The 22,711-nt window shown below is 44.3% G+C and overlaps 1 protein-coding gene across 1 annotated transcript in view; it reads right to left on the reverse strand.

Moving 5' to 3' along the window:
- Positions 1 to 731: 731 nt before the first annotated feature.
- fam53b (family with sequence similarity 53 member B) overlaps positions 732 to 22,711 on the reverse strand; it is a 124,632-nt gene continuing 102,652 nt past the window's right edge. The window contains exon 5 of the mRNA XM_078564850.1: positions 732 to 3,338. Coding sequence (XP_078420976.1) covers positions 2,973 to 3,338 — 366 coding nt within the window. The 3' untranslated portion in view covers positions 732 to 2,972. The remainder of the gene's footprint in view (positions 3,339 to 22,711) is intronic.

Below are 22,711 nucleotides of genomic sequence, written 5' to 3' on the forward strand. Positions count from 1 at the left end.
GAGAGGGGTAAAGAAGAGAACAAAGAGAAGCAGAAGAGGATAGAGAGAAGAGAAGAGGCAGAGAGGTTTAGGGAGGGAATTCCAGAGCTTAGTGCCTCAATGGCCGAAGGCATGGACACCAATGATTGAATGAAAGTAGTGGGGGATGGGTAAGAGGTCAGAGTTGGAGAACAGAGTTCTTGGAGGATGTAACCCTGAAAAGGTTATCAAGAAAGGCTACAAGAATTCACTTGTGTTGTAAGAGTTTTACTGTTGTTGAAAAAATATAATCAAATGAAGACTGGGGAAAAGATATTAGATGTGAGCAGAGTTCAATCTGATTACACTTCTTGACAAATGGCCAGATAGTGGCTAATATTTTCCAAATTAAAATAAAACAACCCAAGTTATTCAGCTTCCTGGGGGGTGGGGGGAACAAAAGAAAATTGTTTCACTGTAAATCCTATATATTTTCTCTCAGTGAGATATTGGTTGTGAGATTGAGTTTGTTCACTTTGCCGGGTATCATCAATTGCTTGGGCATCAATAGGGCACTTACTGCAGATGCAATGCTATGGAAATTAATATAGAACTAACTGATATAGCCAGTCTCAGCCTGGTAGACTCAAGTAGCCTGATCAATAATTATGGTGATAAAGATCATAACAGAGAAGCTTGGATCCTATCTCCTTCCTCCTAGTTTGAGAGGGGGGGAAAACAGGTAATACACAAATAGAGATCAGACTACAATAGCAGTAAAAGGCGGCAAAAATAAACTTTTTGCTTCGGTTTTTATTGAAAATTGAGAACAGCCTATGTAAAACACCAGGAAGTGTTACAGTTTTGCTGAAGACAGTCTCTTCATTTGAATCAGGTTTTCTGATTCAGAACAGGCCTTGGATCTTCAAAGACCTCCTTGCTTCTAAGAACCACATTACAAATATTCTGAAGTACAGTAGTGTTCTCCAATGCAACTGTAGCCCATGTTTTCACTGCATATAAGCAGTCTTTCATACAGAGTGTACACCCGGATGTGTTAGCATAAGTTTTAAGTATCAAGTTGAAATGTCCAGACTAGCCACATATAACTGCAGCGATTACTGTGTAAGCTTTGAAGTACAGTAAGGCAAACAGGTTATGCAGTGCTGCATTATTGCTGCAACTAATGGATGGAAAAACTACATTTAGCCACTGGCGTTTGTGGCTCAACTCTTGAATCATCCCATACTAGACAGCATTCCAGGACCTTCAATATTAAACAAAGCGTTGTGCTACCATCAGTTTCCCTAGCACATACAGGTAGTACTGTATAGGCATAAATATTGCTTGGTCTATATTTGGAAAAAAAAGTTTAAAATACTGAATACTTTCACAGACTTCCTTGCTTTTTTTCATGGAATTCCTGATATTCCAGAAATTGTAATACCTAAACAAAGTCACATTTAAAAATGCAACCTTTCCATATACACTGCCGCATTCCCAGCTCACTTACAATAATCATCCTCTCAAGCTCTACCTGAAAACAGCAGCCCTGGTTTTAATCGTCAAACACCTCCTGTAACTAATTCCTGTTGAAGCTTATTGCAAAGAATGAGGTTGTAGATAATTTGCTATGCACAAGTAGAAGAAAATAATCCTTGCAGTAGAAAACATGTTTGTCCTGTATTGAACAATTTTAATATAAATTAAAAAAAAGTTTTTTTTTAAAATGCTCATATTACAAGTCCATTTATGGACACCCTGAGTCTACAGTAGACATACACGCATGCACGCACACACACACAGACACACACAGATAACTGGAAATCTGGTGGTGTCCAAAGCCAGAGATGCCAATTCTCCTGATTTTGGCAGGATTCCTGGATAGTTTCCTTTAGATTTTTAACCTGTATACGTCTCTGCATGTTTTACCTGAAGTCAATGAACTTCCTCTCCATTTTTGGTTGCAAGACAGTATTCTTATATTTTTGAACCACACTGATTATATTAATACGCAATTTCTTGTCTCTCCCTGTCTGTCATGCCTGTGACCATATCCCATGTCAGGCTGCTAATATCAATTGGTCAAGAACCCAGCAATCGGCATTGTAAAGATACCAGTGGGTATATGTTCATCAGAATTTTACAGCACAGTAGGTGGTCACTCGCCTTATTGCATGTGTGTTAACTCTCTGAAGGAGTTAACCACCAAGTCCCATTGCAAACACGGGGAAACATGTTTTGTTCCTGTTTTTTTCCACTCATTGAAAATGGGGGAAAAATATCTGCAGTAGTGCTGTTCAGACGTCAGCAGCACAAACATGCTGGTAAACATCGACAGCAGTCAAAACTAGAGTGGCTCTGTTTCAGTAGCCTTGGCAAGACAATACCAAGGTTTAGTTGTAAGGAGAAAAGAAGCAAATTAAACATTAAGGCAATTTTTAAAATAAATGGTCGGTATAAGAAAACAAAAATCAAACAAAAAAGAATGCAAGCACGCAGCGTGTGACAGATTGCTTTTGTGGCTCCAATCCATTGAGATCACAGTTAGGGGTTGGAAAGTTGGCATCTCTGTTAAGATTGGTGGGGGGTGGGGGTGGTAATGGTGTGGAGAAGTGTCAATTACTATATTAGAATGACAAATAACATTCACACTGCATTGAAACAGCATATATATATATAAAACTACTGTGATCAAGCTTATATAAAAACATGTAAAGAGGGGCCACTTTTCCTTAAGCATAGCTTTAAACTCAATGCCTTGGCCAATTATATCTGTAGGACAATGCATAGGTTAAAAACTAATTACCTCCAATCCCCTTTGGGTTTGCCCTCACAGAACTATGATTGCCTGCCATTTGGCAAATTGAATATTCAGGTATAGACATGTTAAGGTGTGAAGTTGGTTGATTTAACATGCCTTTGGAGCACTGTTAAAAACTCAAAAAAAAATGCAGCAAGTTGTGCAGAATTTTATAGATCTCTTCTGCTCATGCATCCTAGAACCTGATAGCCTAGTTGTTTTCTATTTGCTCAATGTCTAGTTCACCATCCAGCTGAAATACATCTTGTCCAGGTTCCCCCCTCCTCCATGAGTCTTTATCATTCTCGTCACTTGGCCAGCTTTGTTTCACAATTCCAAACACTTTTGTTTTCTTGCTGCTGGTTTCCCCTTTACTGGTAGAGGGCTTTTCTGAGTCCCCATGAGGCTGTGGTTCTGGGCTACAGGCGGGTGTTGTTCCTGGCATGGGAGCCGAAACATAAACGTGTGGCGTCCATGTCTTTGCTGTGCTCGAGTTCGGTGAGATGGTCTGTTCTCGCTGGCAGCAGTCACTCCCAGTGGTGCCCACAGAGCTGGGGCTGTGAAAATTCCTGAGATTCTAGAGAGAGAAATCACAAAACAGCAGATGAAAGGTAATTCTTTCAGAATTCAGAGAGAGTTCAGTAAACTTCCAGCTTTACCATGACATTTTTCTCTATTCCCAGCATGATTTATTAGCTCCAAATTTAAAAAAAGTCTTACCAGTTAGGAAAATAACACAAAAAAATCCCTCAGCAAAAACAGAATTGCCAGGGATCTCCAAGATTATGGAGAAAATGGCTTGGTGATGGAAAAAGGTAAAATTGGATTTACACAAACAAAAACCTCTTTCCTCCATAGCACAATCTGACCAGAGTACAAAATGTAATGATTTGTGTGGGGACCGAATTCGATATTCTGAAAAGATAAATTGAACCAGTTGCCCACGTTGGTCCACAATATAAAAGGTATTACACTGCAACCTAAAATGTGCACGATCAGTAAGGAATTGCTTCAGTTTAAAGCATTTATTTTCCCCATGAAACAAAATCTTGACACGAAAGATGTGATTTAGTAGAGAACTTGTGCCTACTTTATCCCATAACATCATCACACCACCTGGCTGATATCTTCCAGTTACAATGCCAAAGCCTACTTTACATTGGAAAGTGCCATTTAGTATTTTTTTAAAAATCAAGCAAATATTAATACTACACCTTTAAAACAAATCTAAGTAAATAGGATGTTTGGAAAATTATAGTAAGAACGATACCCAATTTGGATTTGTTGCCAGACAAATCCAAGAAAAATGTTGAGAACCATACATGGATCTTTTCATCAAAGCATTTGACTCCGTTAATGGCGAGGGCTCTGTGGATTGTGCTCCAAAGGTTGCCTCAAGATACTATGACTGCAGCCATTTCATGTGAGAGATCTGAAACAGACACCTTCAAAATCTGGACCGGGGTCCCTCAAGTGATAGCCCCCATACTATTTACAATCAACCTAACAGTGATTAAAAACAAAAAACTGCGGATGCTGGAAATCCAAAACAAAAACAGAATTACCTGGAAAAACTCAGCAGGTCTGGCAGCATCGGCGGAGAAGAAAAGAGTTGACGTTTCGAGTCCTCATGACCCCTCAACAGAACTGAGTAATATTAGGAGAGGGGTGAAATATAAGCTGGTTTAAGGTGGGGGGGGGGGTGGTGTGGTTGTAGGGACAAGCAAGCAGTGATAGGAGCAGATAATCAAAAGATGTCACAGACAAAGGAACAAAGAGGTGTTGAAGGTGGTGATATTATCTAAACGAATGTGCTAATTAAGAATGGATGGCAGGACACTCAAGGTACAGCTCTAATGGGGGTGGGGTGGAAAGACTAACAGGGCATAAAAGGTATAGATTTAAAAATAATGGAAATAGGTAGGAAAAGAAAAATCTATATAAATTATTGGAAAAAACAAAAGGAAGGGGGAAGAAAAGGAAAGGGGGTGGGGATGGAGGAGGGAGTTCAAGATCTAAAGTTGTTGAATTCAATATTCAGTCCGGAAGGCTGTAAAGTGCCTAGTCGGAAGATGAGTGATTATTCACCTCAAAGATCAGCTGCCCTCTGGTGTCAGTATTAAATACCGTTTGGATGGAAAACTCACCTCAGTCGCTTCAATGCCAAAACTGAACTGACCACCATAGACGTACATGATCTACAGTTTGTCGATGACTGCAGTGTCATTGAGCACTCTACACCACATTTGTAAGCCACCATTCTGCATACAAGAAGCTCGGCCTGTTCTTAACCAACGACAAAACTCACATCAACACACACCTAGTCAGCCAAATTTTTTTTAAAATTCATTCACAGGCGAGGCCAGCATTTATTGCCCATCCCCAATTGCCCTTGTTTGTAGAACATTTTAAGAGCCAATCACATTGCTGTGGGTCTGGAGTCACACATAGGCCAGACCAGGTAAGGACAGCAGATTTCCTTCCCTAAAGGACGTTAGTTATTACAACAATCAGCTATGGTTTCATCGTCATCAGACTTTTTAATTTCAAATTTTTACTGAATTGAAATTTCACCATTTGCCATGGTGGGGTTCGAACCCAGGCCCCCAAAGCATTACCCCGGGTCTCTGGATTACTAGTACAGTGACAATACCACTATGCCACCACGTTCCATATATGTTGAAGGACTGTGTGTCACATAACAGCACTACAGAAATTCCATCAGCAATGCCCCCACCACATTCAATCAAGATGCTACTCTCCTGTTTGAAGCCAGCTCCACAAGTATTCAGGCTAAATGCTGCAAAATCAACTTTGATGGACTGGACACCGTCCGGATGGCCAAAAAGCATCTCCCCCACCAGGTCCTGTTTTCTGAACTCTCAAATGTCCAACTGTCATGAAACTAACATTTTTTATAATATTATTGTAGTTTATTGTAAAGTAAGTTTATGAGTGGGTTTTTTTGGCTCTGTCTGTGTGATTTAATCGAATTGGAGTCAGATAACTGCAAGGTTGAAATTATCAAAAGAAGTTAGGTGTAAAAAGGCATTTCAAATGCTAATGAGTAAACATGGATTAGGGCAGCATGTAGGGTGCGAAGGAAATTTGCATTTTTAGATAAATGAAATGGCTGTTTAGGTTTCAAAGGGATGATAGGATGTTTACAACAAACAAGATAAGCAAGGCCAAGCAGTATGTTTATGTTTCCCAAAGTTACTGACCATATTGGCAACATGAAAGATTTTTATATTATGGGAAAAGTAAATTTCCAAAGACATATAGAACAATGGAATTTACAGAATAAAGGGAGAGAAACATATATAATGAAGGATGGAAGGCTATGTTGGGGGGCCATGTAAGATCTAAAAGGACCATGTAAAACAGCACTGGGTGGGGGGGGGAGCCACCAGCCACTTTTGCAGAAGTCTGTCCGGTAATTAAAGTTGGAGAAACGCCTTTGGAATTCCACTGCCTAGTGGGTGCTGTGGTCAACTTGCCGGATTACCTATCTAAATTTAAAGTCTATTTTGGACTGTTGCCTTAAAGAGGGTGTGTAGTTGGGAGTCAGGTTAATTAGGAATTTTGGGATTTGTTATAGTATTAAGTAACTGTAATCTTATGTATGTGCTTGAAAACATTTCTTTTGTTAATAAATGTTTTAATTTAATTTTTAAAATCTCTATAAGGTGTTAGTAGTCTTGTTACTTCTGAATTCATTGCACAAATCTTCTCTCAATAAATACAAATTGCAAAATCGGTATGATAGTGTGACCAAGTTTCCCTTGTGGATTTGTTCCACCTGGCACACATCACTGGCCACGTCATAACACAACATTCCAGGGAAGGGCAAAGAAAACACTTCAAATATATTCTGAAGCTCTCCTTGAAGCACAGCTGCATTAACATTAATAACTGGGAGGAGCTTGCTATCAATCATTCAAAATGGTGACCACTTGTCCATCGAGCTGCATCACACCTTGAGTCATAACATTTTAATGAGGCAGAGTGATGGCAGAGAAGGAAAGAAGAGGAAGCCAATCCTGCATTCCAGATCCCACTACCTTGTGGAACGTCCTGCCCCATGTAATCAAAGATCTGTGGGTCGAGAATCGGCCTTTTCAGTCACGAGGGCCATTGGCAGGAAAGTGAAACCCTGAATAGATGACAATTTAGAATCAAGGGACAGCCAGTGATGTGCAGGTTAACTTCTTATTTACATTTTTTCAAATAGACCGATCAGCTCCTCATGCCCATGCTGGCTCTCTGCACAAGCAATTTAGTTACTCCCACTCCTCTGCCCTTTCCCCATAACCCTGCAAATTTGTTTCTTCAGGTGTTTATCTAATTTCCTTTTGAAAGCCACGATTGAATCCATCTCCCTCAAGCTCTCAGGCAGTACATTCCAGAGCCAAACCACTCACTGTGTAAAAAAGCTTTTCCTCATGTCGCCATTGGTTCTTTTGCCGTTCACCTTAAATTGGCTTCCTTTGGTTCTCAACCCTTCCACCAATGGGATCAGTTTCTCTCTATCTACATCCCTCATGATTTTGAGGAACTTTAATCAAACCTCCTCTCAACCTTCTCTTCTCCAAAGATAACAGCTCCAGCTTCTCCATTCTATCCAAATATTCCTCATCCCAAGAACCATTTGAGTAAATCTTTTTTCCACCCTTTCTAAAGCCTTCACATTCTCTTAAAGCGTTATGCCCAGAATTTGACTCAGTATTTCAGTTGAGGTTGAACCAGTGTTATATAAGGGTTCATCATAACTTCCTTGCTCATGTACTCTATGCCCCTACTTATAAAGCCCAAGACCCTTTCTCAACCTTTGATAATTTATGCACATATACTCCCATATCTCTGTTTCTGTATCCCTTAGAATTGTATCCTTTATTTTGTATAGCCTCTCCTCTTCCTACCAAAATCCACCACTTCATACTTCTCTGCATTAAATTTCATCTGCCACATGTCCGTCCATTCCACAGCCTGTCTATGTCCTCTCAAAGTCTATCATTTGCGTCCTCACAATTCACAATACACTCAAGAGTTGTATCAGCAGCAAATTTGAAATTGTGCCCTTTTCACCCAATTCTAGGTCATTAATAGATATCAAGAAAAACAGTGGTCCTAGCACTGATCCCTGGAGAACCCCATTGTATACCTCCGCCCAGTCCGAAAAACAACCATTCACTACGGCCCTCTGATTCCTATCACTCAGTCAATCTTATAGCCATACTGCCACTGTCTCTTTTATTCCATGCAGTTCGACTTTACTGGCAAGTCTGTTAAGTGGCGCTTTATCAAACGCCTTTTCTTTTCAAACATAAATCTACCATTGGAAAATTGATTGGATGAAATATTTGCTTCAGCTGTGATGAATTAACGTTAGTCATTAACCCAAAATTCTACTCATTCCACTATTTTGGAACCCACCAAAATCTGGCCCAGGCCTTGTGACCTTATCACAGCTTAAATCAAACTTGAACTACCTCCAAAACAAGATCAAATCGTTAATCCTGTAAAGGCTATACCCAAACAGACACAGTATTCTCTAGTTTCCTCTTGGTGTAATGTTTTTCGGTTGACTCACTGTTATAGCATCATATTTACACACCGCATGTGGCATCTGATTATCGTCACAGGTTTTTTTCCAAGATTACTATAATCAACAATAAATGTAATAATTCTTGTAGGTACAGTAGAAAATGTATTGGTTTTAAAAACTGGTAATCTTATGTTATAGCCCAAAGTTCTTAAAATTCTCACAGAACACAATGAGGAAGATTAAGTTCAGGTTGCTAATTTGACCTTCCTAGTTTCATGCAGCTACCAAGGAGTGTCTCCCGTTGAGCTGAGATTGGAAATTTGGGCGCATGCTGCCCTTGGCTTTCTAACCATTGTTATGAACAGGAGAGAGACAGGCAAATTGTACCCATCTCCTCTTACCACCTGTCCATAAGCAGGTTTTTGAACGATTTCTAGAGTATGCAGTGGCGTGGTTTCCCAATCCCTTGGTTTACATGACCCAATTTACTAATAATCCACAGCAAACTCAAATTAGAATTAACTCAGAAGGTTAATTTATTTCACATTCAAAACCCGGGGGAGCAGCGTTAGCAACTTCACACTATACATACACTACACAAACATACACACACACATACATGTGTATATACACACACGTATACACAGTAAAGGGGGATAGGCAAAAAAGTGGAATTTCATAGTGCAAGAACCAGAGAAATGAATACTAGTTCATGTGACTGACTGTTTCTCAGTTCTCAAAGGCATAGCGATTTCAAAATGGTTACTCCAGTCATGTGACCTTCTTTCTTCACCCTGACTTCAAGGAGGAGGTTTATCCAGTGTCTGGAACTGGCTTTGATTTCAGGACTGATAATGTCCCAGTCCTTAGTTGTGGAAAGAGTTACCATCCACATCGAGGGGCTGGGGTTCGGAAGACATTGTCTAGGCAGACCCAGACTCCACTGCAAGAGGAGCTTATCAGGTGAAAATGACGTCCCATTGGCTCCCTTTTGAAATGGGCCCAGACAGTCTTAGGTGTGATACCCATCTGTGAGCAGCTCTGTAGGCATAGTGAGTTTTCATGTATGAGTCTCCTGGTCTTTTGGGATTATAATCAAGATCACAGAATAGTTACGGCACAGAAGGAGGCCATTTGGCCCATCATGTCTGCATCGCCTCTCCAGATGAGCATTATGACTTAGTGCCATTCTCCTGCCTTTTCCCCGTAACCCTGCACATTGTTTCTATTCAAATAATCACCTAATGCCCTCTTGAATGCCATGATTGAACCTGCCTCCACCACACTTCCAGGCAGTGCATTACAGACTCGAGCCACTCGGTGTGTGAAAAAGTTTTTTCTCACATCACATTTAATTGTTTTTGCAAATCACTTTAAATCTGTGCCCTCTTGTTCTAGATCTTTTTACGAGCAGAAACAGTTTCTCCCTATCCAGTCCCTTCATTATTTTGAACACCTCTATCAAATCTCCTCTTAGCCTTCTCCTGTCCAAGAAGAACAGTCCCAACCTATCTAATCTATCTTCATAATTGAAGTTTCTCATCCCAGGAACCATTCTTGTAAACCACTTCTGCACTCTCTCCAATGCATTCACATCCTTCCTATAGTGTGTCACCCAGAACTGTACACAATACTCCAGCTGAGGTCTAACAAGTGATTTACATAAATTCAGCATAATCTCCCTGCCCTCGTACTCTATGCCCCTATTAATAGAGCCCAGGATACTGTATGCTTTATTAACTGCTCTTTCCACTTTTCCTACCACCTTCAATGATCTATGCACATATACACCAAGATCCCTCTGCTTCTGCACCCCCTTAAGAATTGTACCCCTTATCTTATATTGTCTGTCCATGTTCTTCCTACCAAAATGCATCACCTCACACATCTCTACATTGAACTTCATCTGTCACCTATCTGCTCACTCCACCAACTTGTCTATGTCCTTTTGAAATTCTGCACTGTCATCCTCACAGTTTACAATGTTTCCAAGCTTCGTATCATCCGCAAACTTTGAAATTGTCCCCTGAATATCAAGATCTAGATCATTAAAATATCTCAGGAAAAGCAAAGGTCCCAATACTGACCCCCTGGGGAACTCCACTATAAACCTTCCTTCAGCCTGAAAAATACCCATTGACCATTATCCTCTGTTTCCTATACTCAGCCAATTTTGTATTCATGTTGCTACTGTCCTTTTTATTCCATGAGCTATAACCTTTCTCACAATCTGGTGTATGATACAGTATCAAATGCATTTGGAAAGTCTATGCGTACATCATCAATAGCATTATCCTCATCAACCCTCGCTGTTACCTCTTCAAAAAATCTCCAGCAAGTTAGTTCAACACATTTTCCCCTTTAGAAATCCATGTTGGTTCTTCCTAATCAACCCACATTTTTCCATGTGACTACTGAATCTATCCTGAATAAAATGTTTCTAGAAACTTCCCCACCATTGAAGTTAAACTGACTGGTCAAGAGGTCTGTACAATGAGATGCAAGATTCCAGAAGTTGATTAAAGAATTATTGTGTTCTTGTAACTTCTGGGGGTAGCTCTCAGACAAAGGGCTGGTGGTCATGTGACTTGTAGCAGCCATCTTTTTTGGTTCAGCATAACGTCCGTTTTTTTAAAAATAGCAATAAGGGTAAAGTTTTGAGTATACCGTATTGGATTTCTTTTTGTGCCATAGGAGCCCAACACCATTTAAATTAATGATTGAAATTCACAACTGAATTTCAGGTATGTTCTCTCTTGTCTGCTGGGAGCACAAAGATTAAAGACATTCCTACAAAACATGCGCTCTCTCATGTACATTCTTAAGCCCAGCAGCATAAAGCTTGCCAATAAATTGGTATCTTTGCGGCATTGGTCATGTCAGATTAGGCGAATTCTTGCAAGATGCATAATCAGCAGCAGTGTACTCCAGTCACTACCTCACACCAGAGCATGGTTAAAGGTCTTCTGGTCTCGTTACCACTAATGCAGAAACTCTAATGGTAGCTGAAGATGATTAATGCCACAGAGTGACCAAATTACAACCATAGTAAAGGGTCCGTAGCTGGGCTGAACCACTTTCAATAAGAATACAGGGAAATCGTCCTCATCCATTTTCCTTTCTTCTCCCTTGCCAGCCAATGATAGGAAGCAAAGGAACAGTATAGTGAGGCAGGTTTCAGCCTCACCAGGACACTTTTAATCTGATGCTTTCAATAGTATTTTCCTGCTGTCTATGAATCTCCACCAAAAGAGAAAGGAAAATAAATAAAAGCTTAATATTGGCAGCAGGAAATCCCACATGCAAATGAGCTCCAAAGCCAGGAGAGAAAGATAAAGAGATGGGAAAGCAAGAGAGTGCAAAGTACAAAAAGAGGACCTAGGGAGAAAATGAATTAATGTCTTAATGTAATAGAATGTAATTCCATTTGATAGCTTTCTCTAGCAGCATTGCACATGAAATCACATTTTTATTGTTCGTTCACAGCAATAATGTGATGCTCAGGAAGGCAGAGTTCCCCTAATGCATTGTTAGATTGCGTTTACATAGTTACATAGCCACATAGTTTGATTAAATACATGCTCCTTGTAAAAGTACTTCATTCCGAGAGCTGGTACAGTTCGTTCTTGGCAAAGGTAAGCCGAGTGACATTAATCTTGTTTTAAAATCAAAACAGGTGAAACATTAATATTGCTGAGGAATTGGGACCAGATTGGTTGACCTTCCCTCCAAGCTGAAGATTTTGTATAACAAGCAGAACAACGGGGCAGGAAGGTGTAGAAAACTTCACTGTTACAGTACGCGTTTACTTCTTATTCCCACAAGATTTCTTCTGAAACTGAATGACCCTCAGTTCAGTATTTAAATAAATCCCAAGCAAGAGGGCCACACAGAGTTAATGTCTGAATGTCTTTCTAGACTCTAGGCTCAATAGGACAATCTTAAATTTCCCAAATGTTTTTATTAAACTTGGCTAGGAATTGGTTTACCCCAGTTTTGGGGGCATGGTGTTGCAATTCTTGGAATTGTGGTGGGCAGCACACAAACTTGGTGTGCCCATCTCATCTGAACAATTGTAACTTCAGCCCAAGTGGCTACTGGCCCAACTTTTCTGTCCTCCATGTTCCTGTCATCTCTGCGCTCTGCATTGTTTGTAGACCATATGGTACAAACAGCCTACTCTGCATAAAAGAAGGCTGTACCTTATAGAAAAGCTGCACTCAATATTGTTACAATGTAAATTATTGCAAGGTGAACATCAGGGCAGAGAAAGGGATCCAATGTGACAGATGTGGCATGGATGCCTGCCTTTAGACAATGAGTTTCATTGGGTCTCTGAATTATAGGAAATGTGTCTCTCTCCACACTCCCTTGAGGGTGTCTTGTTTGTTTTTCACCTTCACCTTGGAAGATCGCCTTGCATTTTTAAGTAGTTTGCTCTGTCTCATTTAAAACTGCAACATTTTCAGTCAGTTGAAAGTTGTAAAATTATATTTTCAAAATTAAAGCAGCATAGCGTTGTGATAAACTTCATGTGACATCTCCCACCGAGCTCTCACTGCTCAATGCACTTCATGCCCACCACTCACCCAGCACCAGCCCCTGCACTCAGAACTCACACTTAGCATCTAGATACTCATCACCCTCACAAACCTATCAATGCTGCTACCTTTCACTGCCTCCATATACCTCCAGCTAGTCAGCATGGCAGGCACATCACCCAAACACAGTGCTACACAACAACTGACATTCTGCCCTCTCCCTTGCAAGACAAATTGCCACACAATACAAGGGAGCAGTGCCAATGGGGGACCAGGATGCCTGCATCTCCTGAGCCCTATGGAGGAGATGGTTCTCTGCATTATGGGCTGGCTATGACAGGGCCCATGGCATTCTCAACGTTGCTGAGAACATTTCTTCCCTATGACCCTTCTCAACTCCTAGAACAACCTCATCCTGCTATTGTGACATGATGAGCAAGCTGTAGATGCTGTAACCATGGATTGCTTGTTCCCCATCCCACCATCTTCCCTTTGAGGTCTTGCTTTTAGGCATCCAAGAACTGCCAGCTGCCCATGCAGCCACAGCAACCCAGGCAGAGGAAAGAAGACAACAATACAGCAACGATGTAGAGTCTCAAATGCTTAGTTTGACACTCGCACCCACCAGCTCACATACTGGTACTACATAAACTCTGGAGGTTAGTATAAAGTTAGTATCAGCATGCAGAGACTCACCGGCACAAGTGAGCTGCAAACAGGTCAGGGGTAAAGGATAATTCATTTTCCAGCTCACTGCAGGGTAAGGTGGCAGGTAAGTACTGCCGTGGAGGACTCATGAGGACCTCAATCGGGCAGCGTACAGTAGAATACTGATGGGCAATAACATTGAGATCATGGGTGCATTGGCTGGCCTGCCAGGCAGTCTCCTAACACTGTCAAGCAGCATGGAGGAGTCCATTTCCCATATATAGCAGTCAGGAATATTGCAGAGTTTGACCTCTCCACAGCCTCTACTGCATCTCCCTGTCATGGTGCAGACACAGAGGCACTGTTACTGCTGCCCCCTACCTTTGAGTGTAGAGGTCACCTACTCCTCTATCCCCCACCAATGCCTTCCCCATGTCCCGCGGATGTGGCAGCACTTATCAAAACTACCAGAACTCACCAAAACAACTTCAAAAACACCTCAGCGTACTCCTAATCACTTTCCAATAGAAAAAATGCCAGAAAATTACCTTACCTGCAAGTCATTTTAAATAACGCTCATGCAGGCCCATCTCGGTGCTTCATGCTGGATTTTTGCAGAGTGGACAATTAAAAAGAGTGCCTTCATATTTGTTGTCCCAATTTGGGATCCTGGTGTCACCTCAGCCAGTTGGGCTGCAAGACCCTAGGGTAGCACTCAATCAAGGTCTTTCAGGGTACACAGGGAGCACACCTGTGGGCACTATTCTTGTCCAAAGTCACAAGGGATAACACATTCCCAGGAAGTTGATATAGGCCTCTGGGTTGCTGCTCGAGGGGATGCTACAACAACAAATTTCTAGCCCTGAGTCTTCAAAGGGGGCCACACTCAATCTAGAAAATAATTATTAGTAACAGAGTGGTGATCTCTTTTTTTATGCATTTCCTCCACAACAGAGGTTTTCAACTTCTGTGCAAGCAACCCCCCTGAAAACATGGATACCCACTCGTCCTAGCTTTGAACACCAGTGTCAGGTTTTCTTTCTTTTTTTCTTAATTTGTTCATGGGATACGGACATCACTGGCTGGGCCAGCATATATTGTCCATCCATAATTGCCCTCAAGAAGGTAGTGGGGTGCTATTTCTTGAATCCCTGCAGTCCATGTGGTGTAGGTGAACCCACAGTGCTGTTAGGAAGGGAGTTCCAGGATTTTGACCCAGCAACAAGTAAAGGAACAGCAATATATTTCCAAGTTAGGATGGTGAGTGGCTTGGTGGGGGGACTTTCAGGTGGTGGTGTTCTCGTCTCTCTGCTGCCCTTGTCCTTCTAGATGGTAGTAGTTGAGGGTTTGGAAGGTGCTGTCTAAGGAGGCTTGGTGAGTTCCTGCAGTGCATCTTGTAGATGGTACACACTGCTGCTACTGTGCGTCGGTGGTGGAGGGAGTGAATGTTTGTGGATGGGGTGCCAATCAAGCGGGCTGCTTTATCTTGGATGGTGTCAAGCTTCTTGAGTGTTATGGGAACTGCACTCATCCATGCAAGTGGGGAGTATTCCATCACATTCCTAACTTGTACCTTGTAGATGGTGGACAGGCTTTGGGGAGTCAGGAGGTGAGTTACTCGTCACAGGATTCCTAGCCTCTGACCTGCTTTTGTAGCCACAGTATTTACATGGCTAGCTCAGTTCAGTTTCTGATCAATGGTAACCCCAGGATGTTGATAGTGAGGGATTCAACGATGATAATGTCATTGAATGTCAAGGACTGATGGTTAGATTCTCTCTTGTTGGAGATGGTCATTGCCTGACACTGGGTGGCACAAATGTTACTTGCCACTTGTCAGCCCAAGCCTGGATATTGTCCAAGACCTGCTACATTTGGACATGGACTGCTTCAGTATCTGAGAAGTCGCAAATGATCCTGAACGTTGTAGAATCATCAATGAACATCCCACTTCTGACCTTACGATGGAAGGAAGGTCATTGTTGAAGCAGCTGAAGGTGGTTGGGCCTAGGACACTCCCCTGAGGAACTCCTGCAGTGATCTCCTGGAACTGAGATGTTTGACCTCCAACAATCGCAACTATCTTCCTTTGTGCTAGGTATGGCTACAATCAGCAGAAAGTTTTCCCCCTGATTCCCATTGACTCCAGTTTTGCTAGGGGTCCTTGATGCCACATTCAGTTAAATGCCAGTTTGATGTCAAGGGCTGTAACTCTCACCCCTATCATCACAAAGTTCATATGCAGCAATGGGACTAACATGCTTGTAAGTTAATGGATGGGAGAAGTCCAACAAAATTCAGGGTCACATTTGGAAATGTTTGCTCTGGAACAATTGAGTAACTCTCCTTTTAACTTGGTCACTGTCAGGTTTTGTTAAATACACCAAGTGGGAATGAAGTTAAAATATTACCACAGCAGATGGAGAGCCTCCAGGGATCTGTGGAGGAGTACTTCAAATCTGAATTTTAAACACCACACCAACTCTAAATATACAGACTGAAAAACAGGAAATGTTGAGAATGCGCAGCAGGTCAGCAACATTTAAAAACAAAATGTTTTGGGCAAAATCCATTGCCAAAAACCAAGCCACAGAATTTTCTGTTTTACTCCTGGTTTCTATCTTTCACGGCTTTTCTTTCTGTCTATAATTATATTTATTAACATTAACGTTCAAAGTGCTCACCCCTTGCACGTCTCACTTCCTTTTAAGGAATATTCCACAGAAGGGGTTTAGATAAAATTCACATTTACGAAGGTCCTCCAAGTACGAGCAAATTTGTCATGTAAAAATGAATTTAACACTCGCTCATGTCCCACTTTTTAATCTGTAGGGCCGGATTTTCTCATGTCGTATTGGGATGGAAAAGAAGCAGAACGCATAAAAAATGTAGATGTCCTCCGTGCCAGTCTGCTGTCTCCATTCCCGATTCATATGATTTTCCTGGGCGGCTTGAGGTCTTCAAAGATATGGTTAAGAGCTTGCCTTTTGACTTTCTGAGATTATTATTGGGGCAGGCGGCCATTAGGGGCTCTCTGAAGCTGACCAGCTGCAACCTGATGGTAACAGGGGCAAGGGACGTTTTATTTAATGCAAAAAACTGAAAGTTCGTAAGAAAAGTTCTGAGCAGTAATAAAGTTTTACTAAACAACCTACTCTATCCTGGGTCCCAGCCCTCCATTTGCCCTGGCTACTTTGAAGATCCTCTCACTTTTGAACACCACACGCAGATGGCAGCCCACAGCAATCGCTGTCCATTCAGGCAGAATGTGGTGGTTTCTCTGGTATCTCACCTCCATTTCTGCCCCTGCGCTCTGCTCCCTGGCCACTAATTGGGCAAAGACCCATCTCTAGGATCCTTAAGACTTCGACCCCTTGAAAATGGTGTTGCACAGCACGTTAGAGAAAAAGGTAGGATAATTGTACAATAAAATTGTATTTCTGCTTGACACTTATCAGCACTGTAACTGAGGGCCTCTGTACATGATATTGCTAGGTCACATGCGTTCTTTACCAACAGCGTCAAGCTCCAAAGTGAGACAGTCTCTCGGCCGGATTTTCCCATTGGAGGTGGGAATCGGGACGCCGATTCGATTCCAGGTCATGAACCCTCCTCCAAGCTGTCTAAGGCATAAAGTATAAGAGGACTGCCAGCTGGGAAGACAGATTATTATGTAATAAAATTTCATTTCATTTCAACTTTTGACTGGTTATGAAATGATGCCTTGACCTGGCACCAAGCACTCCTACACCACTTGGAAGCATCAATAATGCTCTCTACATGAGCGTAGTGCCAAGCTAATTGCTGGAAGCATCCTAAGGCAGGGGAGACTTGCTTGTAGGTTAAAAACTGAAATATAAAACACACACAAGTTTGAAATAATTTTGGTAGCTGAGGATCTACTGAATACTGAAATGAGACTTAGGCAAATACCTATTTTTGATAGGTTTTCTGCACCCCCATTCCCCACCCCTCAGCCGGAATTTTCTAACCCCATTGTCTTTGGGCATTTTGGCAGGTGGGGGTGGGGGGAACAATATGGAGAGATGGCCAAGAATCGTGTTCACGCCATCGTCAAGCCAGTCTGTGATCGTCTGCTCCACCCGTCAACAGTGCGCCGCATTTACCTACTCGCCAGAATCATCCCCCCACGTCAAATTTACTGCCCACACTGGCGTGACTTCAGAACAGCGTCCTTCACAACTACCTTTAAAAGGCTTGCATCTGGTGACCTGAACTTCAAAGGGAACTCAGAGGTGAGTGCACACAACCTTGCGCAGCGCGTGCGAGCATCATCCGTAGGACATCAAGGAAGTGGCACGCACATTCGGGGGAGGGGGGTGGGGGAGCTGATTGGGGTCCCAGGCAAGTCACTTTTCCCAGCTGGCTTTCAGTGCGGTGCCAGGTCAAGGGCTCCAGTGCGGGTCAGGCCGGGCAGAAGGGGTGTAAGACAACACAGACTGAAGGAACTACTCCAAAATGTGCCGGGGTGAAGGGTGGGGTGGTGGTTTAGGGCCAAGGAAGCACAGACTGAGCGAAATACTCAGACACATGCTGTGTGGGGGGTGCGGAGCGGTTGTGGGGCGGGGTGGGGGGGGGAGGGATGATGATGTTGAGGGAAGTGGCCACGCACTTGGAAAAGCTTGTCAAAGAAGTGAGCATTCTTCCGCACTGAGACCGTTCAGCTGCAGCTCCATTGACATGCTTGGAGTCGGGCCTCTGAAGCTTCTCTGCCCACTCAAGCATCGCAAAAGCATGAAAGTGCCACCAAATACTCCAGAACTTTTCACCCCTCAGGCGCAGACTGCAAATTAATGTGCGTTTTAAGAGGCAGCAGAGCAATTGGCCGACTGGGCAAGGTGGACAATCCCCTTGTGAAAGGTGGCCATGGCGCAGTTACTGGCTCACCACCCCTTGCAATGTCTTTATTAAGGTTTGGACCAGTGTCCCTCATGGTTCAAGCTAACAGCGCAGCCTCGCAGTGTGGGTTAGGAGAATGCCTGCGCCTGAGCTGAGAGCACAGCATGCAGTCCATCGGTCAAGTGAAGTGTGGCAGAGGTGGGTGGGGTTTTGGACAGCCAATAAGTGCACTACACGCTGACCATCCAAGTGGTGGCCAGTACCCCCCTGCACGCATGAAGAGGCCTTCAGACTTAACCGAGAGGTTCTTAGGACACATATGCTAACCCCTGCGTCTCTCTCTTTGATCCTGCAGGAGGAGAGCATCAGGATCATAGAGTCTGGTGGTTTAACGGTATGTCTCATGACTTACAGATAGCACAGAAGAAGAGAGCAGTGGAGGCAACTGGCTCGGCACCTCCCTCAAGATGAAGGGGAGGCAGGGCTGCTGTACACACAGCTGAAGATCCACACCGAGCCGTCGGTCCAAGGTGCGTCATAGACCCCGGGTCTATAGACGACACTTGTCATTTCTGCAGACAACTGAGAACTAGTGTCACTGAAGACTGCAGAGGGCAACTACTGCCAGTGGCTATTAAAATAACCATGGTGCTTAATTCTTACACCAATATCTCCATCCAGGGCTCCACAGGTGACCTCTATGGAATATCACAAGTCTCCATGCACAAGTGTATCCAGGAGGTCACAGATGCCTTCTGTGCCTTCGCGAAAATCTTTGAGCGTTTTGCCCGAGATCAGGAAAGCCAGGAAGCAAGGGTGCAGGGTGCCATCGACTGAACTCACGTGGCGCTTAGAGCTCCATGGCAACAAGCAGTCAACTACATCACATCAACCGCAAGGGCTTCCACTCACTGAATGTTCAGCTGGTGTGTGACCACCAAAGGTCTGTGCACAACTCCAATGGAGCATCCACGACTCCTACATCCTTAGCAGGTCTCAGGTCCCTGACGTCTTCCAGGGTCCAGAGAGGCTGCAGGGTTGACTCCTCAGGGACAAGGGTTACCCACAGAGGACATGGCTGAGGGGGAGATGAAAGGCTACCCACAGAGGACATGGGTGATGATGCCCATGCAGTGGCCTCAGACTGCAGCAGAGCAGACTTTGGTGGAGCAAACGATTGGCATTTTGAAAATGAGGTTCTGGTGCCTTGACAAGTCCAGTGGAGCACTGCAATACAGTCCCCAGAGGGTGTCGCGCATCATCATTGCTTGCTGCGTGCTACACAACCTGGCGCTGCAATAGGAAGAGGGCCTGGCTGAGGAGGAGATGGACAAGCTGCACACCTTCTCTGATGAGGAAGATATCGAAGGGGATGAGGTTCCTCGAAGGCAAGGATGTCGGTGGTGAGGCCATTGCAATGGCCAGACAAGGCAGGGGTGCTCAGGAGGCCCTCATAGCCGCAAGATTCATGGAGGATGATGACGAGATTCAGTGAGGACACTCCGTAGATCTTTAGATTGATTCTGTGAACGTCTGACTGCTGTCTGGCTGAGGGTAGATTGCTTGCGTACTTCCTGCTTGATCTGTGATCAAGGTCATATCACGGAGATGTGGCCATGAAACTTTAAATGCACCTGATCCTTTGTCAGTTTTCAGCACCTGAGCCCTTCAGGAGCACAGCATCACTGGTCACAGATTCTGAAGAGATTGGGGGCCAGCTCCACCTTAAAGGTGCTGAGAGCACACAGAGAGTATGATGAAACTCTGTGACATCTGCCCACGACATTCCGGCAGCAATGACAAGCACAGTCGAGGTGCAGGCATCAGTAATGTGTCCAGTGAGTGTTAAGCCAGACCATCACTTTGGTCTGAAGGTTACACACTGCGCAGAGAAGAGGCCCTGGACTGAGGCACCTGTCTTTATCTTGTGCAGGAACCAAGGTTTCACATCTGAAAACACGAGCACTGCTCATCAGAACAAGGAGCCACAGGCAGGGAGGCAGCCTTGGGAGTTTATTTACAATCGTGAACATTACGTACGAGTGATTAACACCCGTGCCCAGGCTGCGCAACTACATATTCTTAACTTTCCTAACCCTGCTGCTACGTCTTGGTGCTCCCCTGACACCCACAGCAGAGGTGGAGGGGGCCTGCTGACTGTCTTGCCCTGTCTGTGATCACCTTGGTGGGCGTCCTGGATGGCAGAGATCTGGAGGACCCCGGCCTGCTTTCAGTGTCTTGCTGTGTGGCAGTGGCACCCTCCTCGGCCTGTGTAGCTGGAGCTGCTGAGGTCACAGGAAGAGGGGATTCGGATGGGCCAGACACTCCCGAAGTCATCAGGGTGGATGGCCCTGGGAGGTGCACCTGCTAATCCTCTTCCCTATGGGTGCCTGAGGGCTCCTGGCTGACTCCTTGAGGAGAAAGGGAAGCTGGAGTGAGATCGAGCTGCCCCACACCCCTCTCACGTTGACACTGCTGAAGGCCAACTATGGCAGCAATGATGGAGTTCAGCCTGCGCAGCAGTGCAGGACTGATGTCCTGGACCAAGGTCTCCATGGTGGCTGCCTTCCTACCAGTGTTGACCTCAGCACCGGCGTGCCAATGTACAACTACCTCAGACTGAAGGCAGATGGATTCTTCCATTGTGCCTTGTAATCTGAGGAGTGCAGCAGACATCCCTTCTTGATGTTCCTGAGTTTGCATTTGCAGCTCCAGCAACTGAGGTATGATCGAGTCTGGAGGCTCCTCATCTGGCTCAGACTCAGAATTTTGTGGCCTCCAGCAGTCCTCAGAGTGCCAGAAACCAGGAAGTACCTGCCTTCGCCTGCTGTGGATCAGACAGTGCAATGTGCTCACCAGATTGTGATCCTGAGACTACTCTAAAGCTAGGTCCCACTGAGGTGTGTGGCTCTGCGCTGGTGGAGGGTGTGGTTAAGCTGTGACAGGACTTCAATTAGGGTGTCATCAGATTCTTATTCAGAGGTGCTTTCAGGGCTTGAGTCAAGGACTGGCTCATGGAGCCCCTCAGTTGCTTCCCAGATGTGCCTGTGAAAGTAAGGACAGATAATTCGTGCATGGCAGAGGACTGCGGAACAGGGGAACTGACTCACAGCATGGTTGTCTGATGGATGTTGCACTGCCGGTTCCTCACTTGGTTGAGCACCACCGACATCACCATCAGCTCGGGAATAATCCAGATCGCCGCCGGCCAGGTGGATGGCTCTATTCTCAAAGTCTGTGAGGACCTTTATGTCAGACATTCCTCCACCAGTCTGCGACTTCTCCTTTTTGTTGTGTGCCAGCTTGACCTGCATGAAGACAGATGGAGAGAGTGTAAGCAGGATGCCTGCCAGGCCAGATGTGAAGGATGCCCGGCATGTGTGGGTGGTGGGTGGTGCCATGGACGAGATGAGGGCACGTTCCGAGGGCAGATGAAGGTGTGTGTGAGAGACTGAATGGTGATGCCCCTTGAGCCGGCAGTGAGTGCGATCCCTGTGGATGTGTGATGAGTTTGAGAATGTGTGAGTTGAGAGTGATGAGAAGTGACTTACCCTGGTGGAACAGAGGAGGTCATTCATCCTCTTTCAGCACTGGCTGGCTGTCCTCTTTTGCAGGGCATTGGCGCTGACCACAGCTGCCACCGCCTCCCATGCAGGATTGGTGACCTTGTTTGCTGGTCTTCGCCCAGAGTTGGGGTAGAGGACTTCACGACGGGCCTCCAATGTGTCCAGTAGGCGGTCGAAGGAGGTGTCGCTAAATTTGGGGGCAGCGGGTTTCCTCCCTTTGGCAGCCATGACTTTTCAGCAGCTTCCGATCCCTTAGAGAGAGCTAGCTCAGTGCAGGGCCGCCTTTTAAATATGACGCCCGGATTATTGAAGGCCTGAGGCGATGGCGGGGCGGGCGAATCGCCAGCAATCCGGCGTGCTTCCCAGGAATGCCTTATTAATGAAGTTGGACGCACCAGGAATGGGATGAAATGGCGCAAAAACCAACCATTGTGGCCAGCAGATATAACGACTTTTTCATGCCAACGACCGCACTTAGTGCAAATCTGGCCTTCCTTTCTCTCTTGGAGGTAGTGTAAGGTTCTACCATAGATGCATCAATAATCTTCAGTACCTTTCCAAAGTGGGTATTCTTTATAGATCTGAACAATATCAATGAACTATTCCACCACAGAGGGCACCACAGTCAACCACACACAATAGACTGGGCCCAGAAATCTCTGGCCTTTCTAGGAAAAGCTCACCCTAACTTCATTAGAAGCCCACATGAAGGGGTGGAACAAAAAAACGGCGATGATGTTAAAAAGTTGTAGAGAAGCCAGGGTCAGGAACTCCCTATGTTGACAAT

The sequence above is a fragment of the Cetorhinus maximus genome, chromosome 20 (assembly GCF_964194155.1).
Source record: "Cetorhinus maximus chromosome 20, sCetMax3.hap1.1, whole genome shotgun sequence".
In the NCBI taxonomy this organism is placed as follows: domain Eukaryota; kingdom Metazoa; phylum Chordata; class Chondrichthyes; order Lamniformes; family Cetorhinidae; genus Cetorhinus; species Cetorhinus maximus.